The sequence below is a fragment of the Zonotrichia leucophrys genome, chromosome 6 (genome assembly GCF_028769735.1).
Source record: "Zonotrichia leucophrys gambelii isolate GWCS_2022_RI chromosome 6, RI_Zleu_2.0, whole genome shotgun sequence".
Taxonomy (NCBI): Eukaryota; Metazoa; Chordata; class Aves; order Passeriformes; family Passerellidae; genus Zonotrichia; species Zonotrichia leucophrys.
Genome location: NC_088176.1, coordinates 28310572 through 28322831, shown reverse-complemented (window position 1 = coordinate 28322831; position 12260 = coordinate 28310572). Strand labels below are relative to the sequence as shown.

The window sequence follows — 12260 nt, the reverse complement described above, 5'->3', positions numbered from 1 at the left end:
TCCTGTTTTTCTCTGACTTCCTATAAATATCTTCATTTTATCATTATTTGTAATAAGGTACAATGCTTCTTCACTAGGGGAATCGGCTTAGCTTAGGATCTTTGAATTGTCGGTTGCTTTAAGAGGACATAAGAAGAGATAAGAAACCTTCATCCAAGACAATTATAACTGCTTCTTTTTCAAATTTTTGGGATACTCTTCTTAAGAGAAAACAATATGGTTATTTTTTTCCAGTGCAATGTATGGATCCGTTTGAGATTGCAATATGTCCTTTCATTTGCATTAGCATGGATCAGGAATTACTGCATCAGAAAACCTCATGTTAGGCACCATAATGAACCTGGAATGAACACCATACCTGAAGTATTTGAACTGAGATCTTAGCTGGTATAGGACACCACATCTTAAATTACTTCTGTCATACTGGATTTCCATGTAGGGGCATTCTCAAATTGGTGATGATGCCCACCATGGCCTGACTTTTCCCTCTGTGTGTTTCAGCTGTTTGCACTGGCTTCTAACATGTTTAGCAACTTCCTTTGACCAGCCATGAGCAGAGGTGGCCCAGGCAGGCCCTGGGGACAGGTCTGGCCATGGCAGAGCTGTGAGCAGCATGTGCACAGGCTGCTTCTCCCCCAGAGCCAGATGTGCTGGCCTTTGCTGTCAGCTGTGTCTCCTGCCACGTTTCCTGTTAATTTGTGGTGACTTTTTCCTGGACAGTGCAGTGTGGCAGTGCTGTAGCACTCTGCTGTGGTTGAGGATAAAATGGGGTTGGTGGTACACTCCAGATTCATCATCTCCCTGGTAACATCAAGACAATCAAAGCTATTTAGTGTTTTTCTCAAATCCCTGTCAAGGGCACACTCATGAAAATAGATAAGGTATTTCTATTATCATTATTATGTGATTTCTTTTAGTGTTTTGGCAGTGGCTGGAAATTTGCCATCCACCCACCTTCCCCAGATGGGTAAAAAATATCATTTAGAGCGACCGAATATAAACCAGCTGGTGAATAACAGCATAAGCATTGCTGAAATGCAGTGTTTAACAATGTAGTCTGTGAGAATGCTTTTACACTGAAATTCCCATAAATATCAATGTGTCATAAGGAATAGTGATACAAAGTGAATGTGTTTTCTTGAAATGGGATTTTTCTTGTCAAATGCTTGAAGTAATAGTCCATGAAGGTTAAGTCCTTTTATCAGGCATTCACTTACATTTTCCTTATTGGCACATCCTCTGGGTTGTCATCTGTGTTCTCCCTAATTTTCCTCAGCTGTTCTCCTGGTAAGGTCCATGCTGTCATCAGAGTCCTCACTGGTTTGTAACAGGTACAAACTGTCATCTTTTGCTAGATGACATTAATGACTGTAAAATTCTGCCTGTCTGTGATAATTTCACAGCCACTTTTTTTGGGTTTAGTTGGGATGACAGACAATGGGAAATGAGGATTTCCCAAAACAGTGCCGTATGTATGATGCAAGTCAGCATCCTTTGCTTGACAAGGAAATGCACTGCTCCCTGAAAGCTTTTAGGGGCAAGAAGATTTCTATGATTTTCCTGAATTTTATAAAAGGGATGAAAGGATAAAGGCAGAAAGTCATCCCTGATCTTCTCAGACAACCAAGCTGATTTTTTTTTAACCAAAAGTTATCTTTAGTTTTACAAAAGGAGTGCCTTACAACAAAAATTATGGAAAGATGTAATAAACTACTTGTCACGTAGGTGATGTGTTGTCACACAAAGGAAATCAGGCCAATAAATCAATTCACTTTTCATTAAATGAATCAATAAATTGGTTTCAGGTGTTTGACACACTGAGGGAAAGACTTTTCAGGGTATAAATTTGAGGATTTTTTTTTTTTGCATCTCAGATTATTTTCTTTAGAAAATGTCCTTCATAAATATGCATCACTTGAGTGACTTAATGTAATACGTACATTCTGTGTGCGCCAGCTGTGTGGTTATTAGGACAGCCTTGTGTGGTTTTGTTTTATGTTTTGAGCTGTATTTCCCTTGAGATGGGGGAGCTGGATGCGTGGGGTGTGGGGAGTGATTCATTTTGCCCAGTCAGATGGTGATTAGGGCTTTCACAGCATTTCCATCACAGCGAGATGCTTGTGTCAGATCGTGCAGCTCAGTGCTGCATGCAGCATTAAAAATTCAGATTAGAGCTGGACCACGCATGGCACAGAGGCTGGAAGTGAGGTGGCACATAACTGTCCCTGTCATTGATTTGCCTGCAGCCAGTGACAATGATGTGTTGATTTTACCTTTGCAGCGGATCACAAATGATCTACTGCCCTGTAGAACTGGCAGCAGCCCTCATAAAAGCCCTGTCTACATAATGAAGTATCTCTAAAACAGCCAATTAAAAAAAATATCTCTCCCAAGAATCCCTTGAGTGATCGTGTTGTCAGTAAGTCTTTGTTCACTGCTGTGCACTGCACTCACAGGCTGGAGAGGGAGATTTGATTTTTTATGAATGGTAAATGGGGAGGGACATAATGTCATCAGATCGTGATGTCAGCCCAATGAATGAAATACTTCCTTAATGTATTGCTTCAAGCCCAAGAGGAGGGACACCATCTCAGCTTGGCTGCCTGGAATAAATCGCCTCTTGCTGACAAAGTCATCTTTCCCACGTGTCATGAATAATCCATGTAAATTGGGACTTAAATAACCAGGAGTCAAGAAACTCATGGAATAGTGCACGTTTGCTCCCCCACGTCCTCCCGGAGCTGGCAGTGGAACACCCCTTTGCAGGCGCTGCCGATGGGCTCCGGGAGTTGAAGAGCAATTGCTGATCCCCGTTGTTCTCTACCCAGCCCAATGTTCTGCTTTTGTCTGCAGAATTCTTTGTTGAAGCTGCAAGCCCTGGAAACTGATCTGTGCTCTGCGTTTCTGCCAGCCCAGGAGGAAACTCCCCAGCTGCCGGCACCCAAGGACACAGCCCCTTCTCCAGCCCACAGCAGTGTGCAAGCTGATGGGGCCAGTTGTGGAGGTAAGCCAGCGTGCCATGATGTGCTCTCATTTGCAATTATAAAAAAGCCTTGTGACTTGCACTTTAAAATCAGGCTTGCAGCCCTCTGGGAAACAGTGCAGAGCTAATGCAAAGCACCATTTCCTCCCGCAAACGCTGTGTAACGTAAAAAGGGGTGATACCTGTTAAAAGAATGGAAATTAACAGCTGTAACTGTCCTGTTTTCTGAGAGGAAATTTTCCTTTTCAGAGAGGTTTTAAGAATCCAAATTATTTTATTTTTTAGTTTTAATCTGTTATTTTTCCCCAAGTAAATTTACTCTCTTTACTTCCTATGTCTGTATTGTGTGAGATCACCTGCCATATCATGTAATTCTATTTTTGTCATTCTTTTTGTCAGAGCAATATCACTTCATTTCTCCTATTATTGATTTTAATTTAATGCATCAGCAGAGAGATAGCGAAGGTGAGTTTTACAGCATGTGGATTTTAATCATTCATGATCCTGTATTATTACCCAGCTGGGCAAACTGTGGTGTGTTATCTCTCCCTCTTCCCTCAATAGAGAAATAAATAGCCCTAAGGTTCAGCACTGTTTTTGTCAATTCATGGCTTGTAGTCACAGGGCTGGCAGAGTCGTGATGCTCAATAGAAGAGGAGTCACTGCTCGTGAAAAATAGGTCAAAGGCAGTGTGACTAATACATCTCACAGACAAGTGACATGAATACACAAATACCTAAGTCGTGCACCATGTATGGTTCAAATTAAGGCAGGTAGGTCAGTAATCCCTTTGCAATTGTTTCATGTCAGAAAAAAATTCTGGGTTAAGAAGAACTTATTTTAGGAGCTGCTTGCTCAGCATTTTCAGCAAGAAATAACATTAGGTTATTGACAAAAAAAAAATTATAGTATTACACGAATTATAGTGTTTTACTTAAAAAATTTCAAAGTTTGAGGTTGGCACTGGAAAAATCAAGGAACGATGCCTGTAAAAATCAAATTATTATGAAGATGAAGGAATCTAAAAATGCTAAATGTCCTGGTTTTGTTTTCTTTTTAAAAAGAGGGTGTGTTAGTCCAGCCAGGCAAATACTTTAATAGCTCTTGAACACGGCTATGGAGCCTGGACTGGGGCTAACCTTCATGGGGATCTGAAGCAGAAACAGGTCTCATTTGTGTGCTGCACAGGAAAAGACATTCTGCAGCTCACCCAAAATCTGCACTGACTCCTTTCCTTTGTGTCAGGGTGGAAAGGACTCCTTTCCCAGTAGTTTGCTGCATTATTTTGCTCTGGTGGTTTCATAATTCATTGTTAGGATGGTTCTTAATTGTTTCCCCTTAATTATTTTTTGCTGTTTTGATTAGATTTTCTTTTTATTTATGCTGGTGGTGACTGCTGCTTCCAATCCTCTCTCTACTCCCATTTCCCCTCTGCAGCCACATGGGGAAATGTTGCATGATGTAGCATTTTTCTTGCACAGTTTCGGAGCATGCTCTGCCACTCCAGCAGTTCAAACTCATGCTTTAGTTAAAGCTTATCTATTTAATGGGTTTTAACATGCCCTCATTCCTGTTAACATCTGCTTTGTGGTTTGTGGCATTTTTAGTAACTTGCCATTTTGCACAGACAGAGCTGGTCCTAATTCTGTCTCTTAAATTACTGCTGAAATCTTCTGATGCATTGAGCTGTCACAGGGCACTATTGGCTATTTGAGCTCCACCTTGGCTGGAAGTCCGGGGATTTGTACCAGGCTGGGAAGAGTTTCTAGAGGATGTGCCATGCATGTCCCATCTTTAGTTATCAGCCTTTCCTCAGTGGATATGGGAAAATTAACACAATCCTTTCAATCAACAAATTTTAGAAAGTGTACATCATATGGATGGAGATTGAAGATACAACAGTCTAGTAAGATGACAGGGTGCCACAGGATGCCAATTTTAAGGGGATGAGCAGTAAATTATCTCTGAGAAAAGTCAGCAATTTCCAGTTTACTTTTGAATATGTGAGAGCTGAATTGGAGTTGCCAAAGTGAGTCTGTAAAGAGTTGTGATGGGTACCAAAGTTAGTTTTTTAAAGGGGGAATTATAGAAAAGTAGGGTGCAATTTCTGTACTTTTGAATATGAGATTACACCACATAAGTGCCTGCAGCAATGAGCAGCTGAACCTAACTACAGGAAATGACTTCTAAATGACTTTTAAATTAAAAATTCTGATAGAGATATTCACAGATGTAATGTGTTTAGGACTGAGCACACTACATCTGAATATTATTTTTTCTATACAAGAGATTTCTGTGTATTATTGTTTCACTTGAAGAATATCACAGGCATAAATACAAGCCTGTACCATAGGACTTGTCATATGAAGTCCACCTGTTGAACCATGCTGCAGATTATCAGACACTAGAATTTGGCTTTAATTCCTGTGGTGTTCTCCTGTCAGTGCTAAGCTGCATGGAGTAGATAGGATGGAATAGATGCTAAAAGGGGCAAGTTACTTGCTTGGGTAGAGGTGGCTTTAATTCCCAGTTTTGGAAAAAATAGAGGCTAAAATTAGACAAGATACATGAAGACAGGTAGAATTTTGGTCAGTTCATGGGCTACTCTTAGGATAATATTTAGTGTCTTGTTTAGGATGTACACAGAACTAGAATCAGGATGATGGCCTTAAGTGTTATCACCCTGAGATGTCCTACTATTTCAGTAGTTGTGCCACTGAAATGAATCAGTCCAAATTATTTGCTGACCACTTCTGACTATTTGGTAGTAATTTAATGCACTTCTAGTACAGTTGAAACTAAACTCTTTCTTGGGCCATAGCAAAGTTGCACGAGTATTCAAGCCTTGCTGTCAGAAGGCCAAGGAAATGAAAGTGCCCTGGCCTTTGGGAAATATTCCCAAATTATAAACTTGCAGGTTGTCTCCCTTCTGTTTGCTAGCAGAATAAAAGAACCTCCTTGAACTTTGTGTGCTTGGTTTTACACTGGAGCTGCACCAGCCCTCCTTTTCCTGTGTATTTATTTTCCAGGAGTGCTTAGTCTTGAACCTGTGCATTTCTTCCATTTCTGAGCCCGGGCTGTGCCTATGAAATTGTCTGGCTGTAGATGTGAGGAGCAGCAAATGTCTGTCACCATATGGTTTAGCAGTGGTACAGGCTGTCTCCTGCATGAAGGACATTTTTAGGTCCACAGGAAGTCAGAGTTCAAATGTTGGAAAGTTATTTCCTTCACTTATCAAACACAGACTAGCTGATCTTTTTATCACATCATTTTCCTTTCACAGTGAGGGCACTGCTACTTAATACTTGTTCCTTGTAATAACAGAACATGAAAAACTGTGCAATTGTTCTTAGTCGACCTATTTCCCAGTGATTATGTGTTTCTTGAAGTTCAAAGATGGTGAAATTAAAGCAAGGGAAGCCAGGTTCTTCTCACTGACAATACTGTTCTTCAGAAAAAAACAACCCAGCAACAACAACAGATCAAAACCCAAACAAAGGTATTAATTTTAAAAAATTTTACAGGGTAAGGAAAGAGGGAACACTTTTGTTGCAGAACACCAATTATTCCAGCCATTGTCACTGCCTGTTGTCAGTGTCCATGATTGCCCAGGACTGCTCAGTGCTCCCCCCCTGCCTTTCCCAGGTGCCTTCCTGGGGTCTCTCTGAGGAAGGATTTGAATCTCATACAAGGTTTAGGAGATTTGGGTGTTGCTGTGGTATCTTGGAGAGCTGAATCTGACCTACAGAGGATCAAGTACTTAGAGGAAGGATGCAAGGTTAGAATTAATCAACTACATTGTCTCATTGTAAAAATGCTTAACATAATTCTAATTGATGATGCTGGTAAGAGTAGATGAGCTTGTAAATACAAGAGTTGTGTAACTTTTGCTTGACAGACTAAACTGTGATTATACAATATAAAATAGGAATTTTTTTTTGTTGTTTGTAAAGCAAAAGCAGTTGGATATTGTCCAATATAATTATATTTAAGCCATTGTAATTTCTATTTTTTTAGAGAAATATAGGGCTGGGTTTTTTTTGAAGGGTTCCATTCAGACCTGGTTTTCACCACTGCCACAGTGTAGCAATAGGGATTTGCAGTTTTGGTATTAGTTGGGAAGAGGGCAAAAAAATGTACTACAAAGGTTCCATTCAAATCCTGGAAAAAATACTCAGCATGGGAATGTGATGTCCCATGTGCAAAGCAGAAAATCGAAAGTGAAGGTAAAAGAATTTACCTAAACCTGCCAGTTCTTCTGTGAGTAAACTCATGCACAGTTGTTTTTCAGGGCAATTTTAGGCTTCCATTGAATAAAAAGATTCTGTGAAATGTATTAGAATGCGTGATATATGGCAAATATAATACTGGTTAGAATGACACACATGCTGCCTGGAAATGCAAAATAATAGATATTAATTAAAAAGCTGTATATATGAATGGGCTTAGAAAAAAAAAGAAAATAATGCAGATGGTGCAAAATATAATGTACTATGGAAACTGCTGTAGGAGAATCTGAGTCAGGGCACAAACTTTGCTTTAGCAAAGCAAAGGAGAAAAAATTTTAGGCAAGAACTTCTTTGAGATTATGGAGTTTCTCCCTAGAAAGTATAATCTGCATTAAATCTCAATCATCTGATAGCAAAAATATTGATTAGGTTTGATCATCATCATGCATTTCACCTACTGAGGGTGAGGAAGAAGATTCAATATTGAATATTGAATATTCCCTTCAACGGACTCAGGTAGAGTACAGGAAGATGAACCCCTGATGTTCCCTAGATAGGCCCTGTAATATGCCATTATTTTTCATGTTACCTATAAACAGAACCAGTGTGAGGAGTTTCATCAATTCCTACTTTTTCTAGCTTGACCATCATTATAAAACAAATTTTACCTTTTAAGCAACTGTGGTGAGGTTTGAATTTACAGTCCAAGACATTGTTAACACCACAAGCATTGTTAGTACCACAAGCATGACTCCTCCAAGGAGCAGCCACTGTCCATGACCTTGAGTAAATAAACTGAATGTTCTTGGTGGTGGTTGTTATTTTCATATCTTGTGTTCTTTGAGCCAAGGTTATGTTACTGTTGCCCAACAAAATTCTGCAGGATGTGCAAGCAGCCCTGGAGGTTTTTGCCACCAGGACATATTATATTTTTGACCTTCCTTTCTTCACCAAGGGACTAAATGAAAAATCAAGAAATTAAACTTATTGTGGGCAGCCATCGTCTTCTTCAGGAAAGTGGCTTTCAAAAGCAAACAGATCTATGAAAATACAAGTAATGCTTCTATTCTGGGAAACTCTCCATCTTTACTTCATAGTTTATAAATACACCCATCCACCTCCTCCTGTGGAACTCAGAAAGGATTTATGTGAAGCCAGTGGCAGTACTTCTATTTTCTCATCCTCAGTGCTGTGTCCACCCTGCATGCAACACTTTGCTGATCTGTTTGCTGCTCACTTTGAATACTCATGCTTGGAATACTTCTGTAAAGACAAGTTTTTATTGACCTAGGTAGCTGTACCCCATGTGAGTGCCCCTCAGTCCTCAGTGATTTATCCTTTCTTTCTAGAGCCCGTGCCAGCGCACAGGGACTGGCAGAATGACATGGAGAGCAGCCCTCAGGAGCATCACTCGCTAGGGACCAGCCGACTGCTGTATCACATCACAGATGGAGACAATCCTCTCCTGTCACCACGCTGCTCTATCTTTAGCCAAAGCCAGAGATTTAACCTAGACACAGAGTCTGCCCCTTCTCCACCAAGTGCTCAACCTTTCATGATGTAAGAAAATCTATTTTAATTCTTAAGCATTTTTAAGACTTTTTCTGCAATTCACAACCTTTGACTCTTCATGGGTTTTTTTCAGTTGTTGCTATGTAATAAAAAGCAAATGTTTTTATTGTGGTGTATTTTGAAGTGGATGATTTGCAACACCAGAAATAGGAACTAGTGTTTCCTCAGTCATAACACTGTACAATATTTTTTTTGAAGTCTTTGTTAATTACAGTTAGCAAGGACAGTTTTAAATGTTGGTTATTAGAATGATGAGTGAGCACGAGATAGAGAGGGGTCTCTAGGTATAATACTAAAAAATTCAGCTGTAACTGAGCAGCAGCTTGAGTCACTGATAAGGGGTGACAGTGACATAAAGCATATGAACAATCCAGGTATGTGATTTCCAGAAACGAAGCTGTGAGTCTCAGAGAGAAATCAAACTTTCTTAAAAGCTGATATGCAGAACTTTAGCTTCAGCTGCATATGGATAATAATCAACTCTATTGACTTGTAACTGTAAATAATCAGAAACTAAACTGTCTTCCAAATGATAATGTTCATTTCCAGTAATGAAGAACTCCCTGAGCTTACTTTTATAAATCATGTCACTACAGTCTCCTGTTATACTTGAGAGATTTGTGAATAAAGGTGTGGGTGTTAAATGTAAATACTGGATCAGGCTTTTGCCTAGTAGATTAATTTTTTGAAATATATTCAGAAATCCCACGATTAATTAAAAAAAAGAGAGAATGAAAGACAGATGGTGAACCCATTAGAATACTCTAGGGGTACCTTCAAGCAAAAGCAATTATTTTTATGCTTACTTTATAAAACTAAGTTGTCTCTATCCAGTGAAAGAATAGAATAGCAATGAATTCTGAAATGCTAAGTGTTAAATGTGCCTGAAAACAAGGCAGGGCCATTATAGCTCTTAGATCCCATAACTCTGCTTTTGGCTTTTGCAGGCCAAGAAGTTCTTCCAGGTGTAGCTGTGAAGACTGCAAAGAACCACAGACAGTAACACAGCTTACCAAGCATCTTCAGAGCCTCAAGAGAAAAATTAGGAAGTATGAAGAAAAGTTTGAGCAAGAAAAAAAATACCTGGTAAGACAATAATTGAAAAGGTAAATACTCCAAGAGGGAGGCAAGAATCCCAGTGTATTTAAACTTATTCAAACAATGTGAGATATGGTATTTCTGGTAAAATGAAATAGGAAAAACTTCAATGAATAGCTTTTCAGCATCTTTCAGTGTATGCAGTATTTCTGAGACTTTTAATTTTCTTTGAATTACCTTTGTTGCAAAATTTCCATCTTTGAGAAGTGTGAATCAGTGAAACATGGCTGACAGGCTTGTGAAATAAAATTGTGCAAAAGGTGAAAAGCTACTTATTTGCTTTGTAGGAGTCATTTGCCTGGAAACTAGTTCTGCTGTGCAGATCCCTTCATTCAGGCAGGCTCCTGTGAATATCCAAAACCTGGGGCTTTGTACAAGCTGATGGTAAAAATCAGAGAAATAAAACTTGTGGGGGTTGTTTGAGGTCAGTGGTGAGTGCTGGGCTGGGAATTGTGCAGTATAAGAATATTAAAACATACATAATGCTAAGGAGGTGTACAACACAAATCAGGCAAGTTTGTGACATTTTCTGACTGTATTAAAATTAAGCAAATGATATATTACCTTTTAATCCTGTTAATGGCCAAAACCTTGTACACTGTTGGCACCATATGCTCCTAGGAGGACAATTTCATACCTAAACAACCCTCACAATATGGTCAGAAAAGAAATTATTTCAGAAGCTTGATTTTGCGAAACTATTTTGCAATTTTATATATCTGAGTTTTGTGTAAATTCACTTTAATTTGCAGACAATTTCTAAATGCAAAATAACCCCTGATCTACAAAGCCTTTGTTTTTTATTTCTTTTGAAATCACTCTTGCACAGGATTTTTCATTTGATTAATTAAGCAGGTCAGTTGAAATTCTGAAAATGCTGTTTCCCAAGAGAATCCCAGTCTTATGGTAAGAGCTTATTCCTGCAAAGGACAGAGAGCTTCAGTTACCATTCTGGAAATCACTTAGGAACTTGACTAAAATTAGGTATTTGATCAATCCTTTTGAAGTCACCGAAGTTATTTACCCAATTAGTCAGAGATTGAAATGTTCATTGCTGTCCTTTTTGGGTTTAGAGACAACACTCAGATCCCTGTGGCACTGTGTCACAATGGGGAGAGATAAGCCATGACAAATTAATGCCATGCTCAAGCCAGATGCTCTGCATGGCTCTGATAGAGTGCAGTCAGAACTACGGACATTTTGTAGCACGCTGGGGGTGGGGAGGGTTTTATCTGTTTGATCCTTTAACTGTCAGTTCCTTCTCTTTCTTTACATTCTTTACATTTTCCTTTGCATTCAGCCTTCTCATGGTGACAAGACTTCCAATCCTGAGGTTCTGAAGTGGATGAATGCTCTGGCCAAAGGTCGGAAGCAGCTCAAAGGTACATAATAGAGTGTTGCATCCCTGTGCTGCTGAGCCTTTTGGAAGTGGGAGTGTACCTGGAACCTTCTCAAGTCCGTTTTCTAACCTCACTGCTCTGCTTATTTTTCACAGTGTGTGGCAATAAGTCTCCCAATGGCAAGAAAGATATTATGTGATATGGCTTGCCTTGATTCCTGAAAGCAGGGATTAAAGTGAGCCAGTTCAGCCTCCATACCAAGGCTGGAAAGGGGAAGGGGGAAACTCCATCGTCTCTCCCTCATCACTGTAAACATTCATGCAAAAGGCAGTGCTGTTCTGAGCACTTTCATGAGGGTCTAAAACACAGAAGTTAAAAGTTTCCTTGCAATGGCACAAATGTAGGTGCAACTGTTTCTTTAGGACTGAGGATACATATCTCTAAGGATTTAATTTATTTTGATCATGAAAACATATTTTTCCTTGATAATAAATTTGGCCTTGAGGGTCGAGTTTTGCCCTTGACCGTCAGCATACCACTCCATTACGTCTGTGGGTGTATCAGATGCTTTCCCTTGGGGAGTCTGTAGCCAAGACTGATTGATTTTTTTTTTTGAAGGCTATTTATAATTCACTAAATCCTTTTTTTTTTTTTTTTGCTCTGTTATAAATGGATTCTCACTACTAAATAAATTGTAATACTATCTTTCATCTCTGTTCTGGATGTAGTTAATAATGTAGATATAGAGGATGTGGTTGTGGTAAATAAAGAAGTAGAAACTTATCTTTCAGTAAATTTCTTCTGGAAATTCTCCCTTGAGTACTATCCTATATGACTAATAGATGATGATGATGATGATTACTATTATTATTTCCCCTTGAACTCTGTGTTGCAAATACAGGAAGGGCAAATGGGAAGAAATGGCCAATCTGCATGGTTACTTTTCTGAAGACTGTATCTCTGATTCATCCACTGAATCTCCTGTCCAGAGGGTCTAGACTTCATAGATCAGCCTCACCTTCACACCCCAAATGCCTC

At 39.3% G+C, this 12260-nt stretch overlaps 1 protein-coding gene across 3 annotated transcripts in view; it reads left to right on the top strand.

Annotated features, from left to right (window-relative positions):
- FAM13C (family with sequence similarity 13 member C) overlaps window positions 1-12260 on the top strand; it is a 115729-nt gene that overhangs the window by 90650 nt on the left and 12819 nt on the right. For 2 of the 3 annotated variants that reach the window (XM_064717269.1, XM_064717268.1), the window contains exons 13-16: window positions 2854-3004; window positions 8562-8772; window positions 9732-9870; window positions 11183-11264. In XM_064717269.1, the coding sequence (XP_064573339.1) occupies window positions 2854-3004; window positions 8562-8772; window positions 9732-9870; window positions 11183-11264 (583 nt within the window). Of the gene's footprint in view, window positions 1-2853; window positions 3005-3382; window positions 3449-8561; window positions 8773-9731; window positions 9871-11182; window positions 11265-12260 lie in introns of all 3 variants that reach the window. The other variant, XM_064717267.1, reaches the window with a different exon arrangement.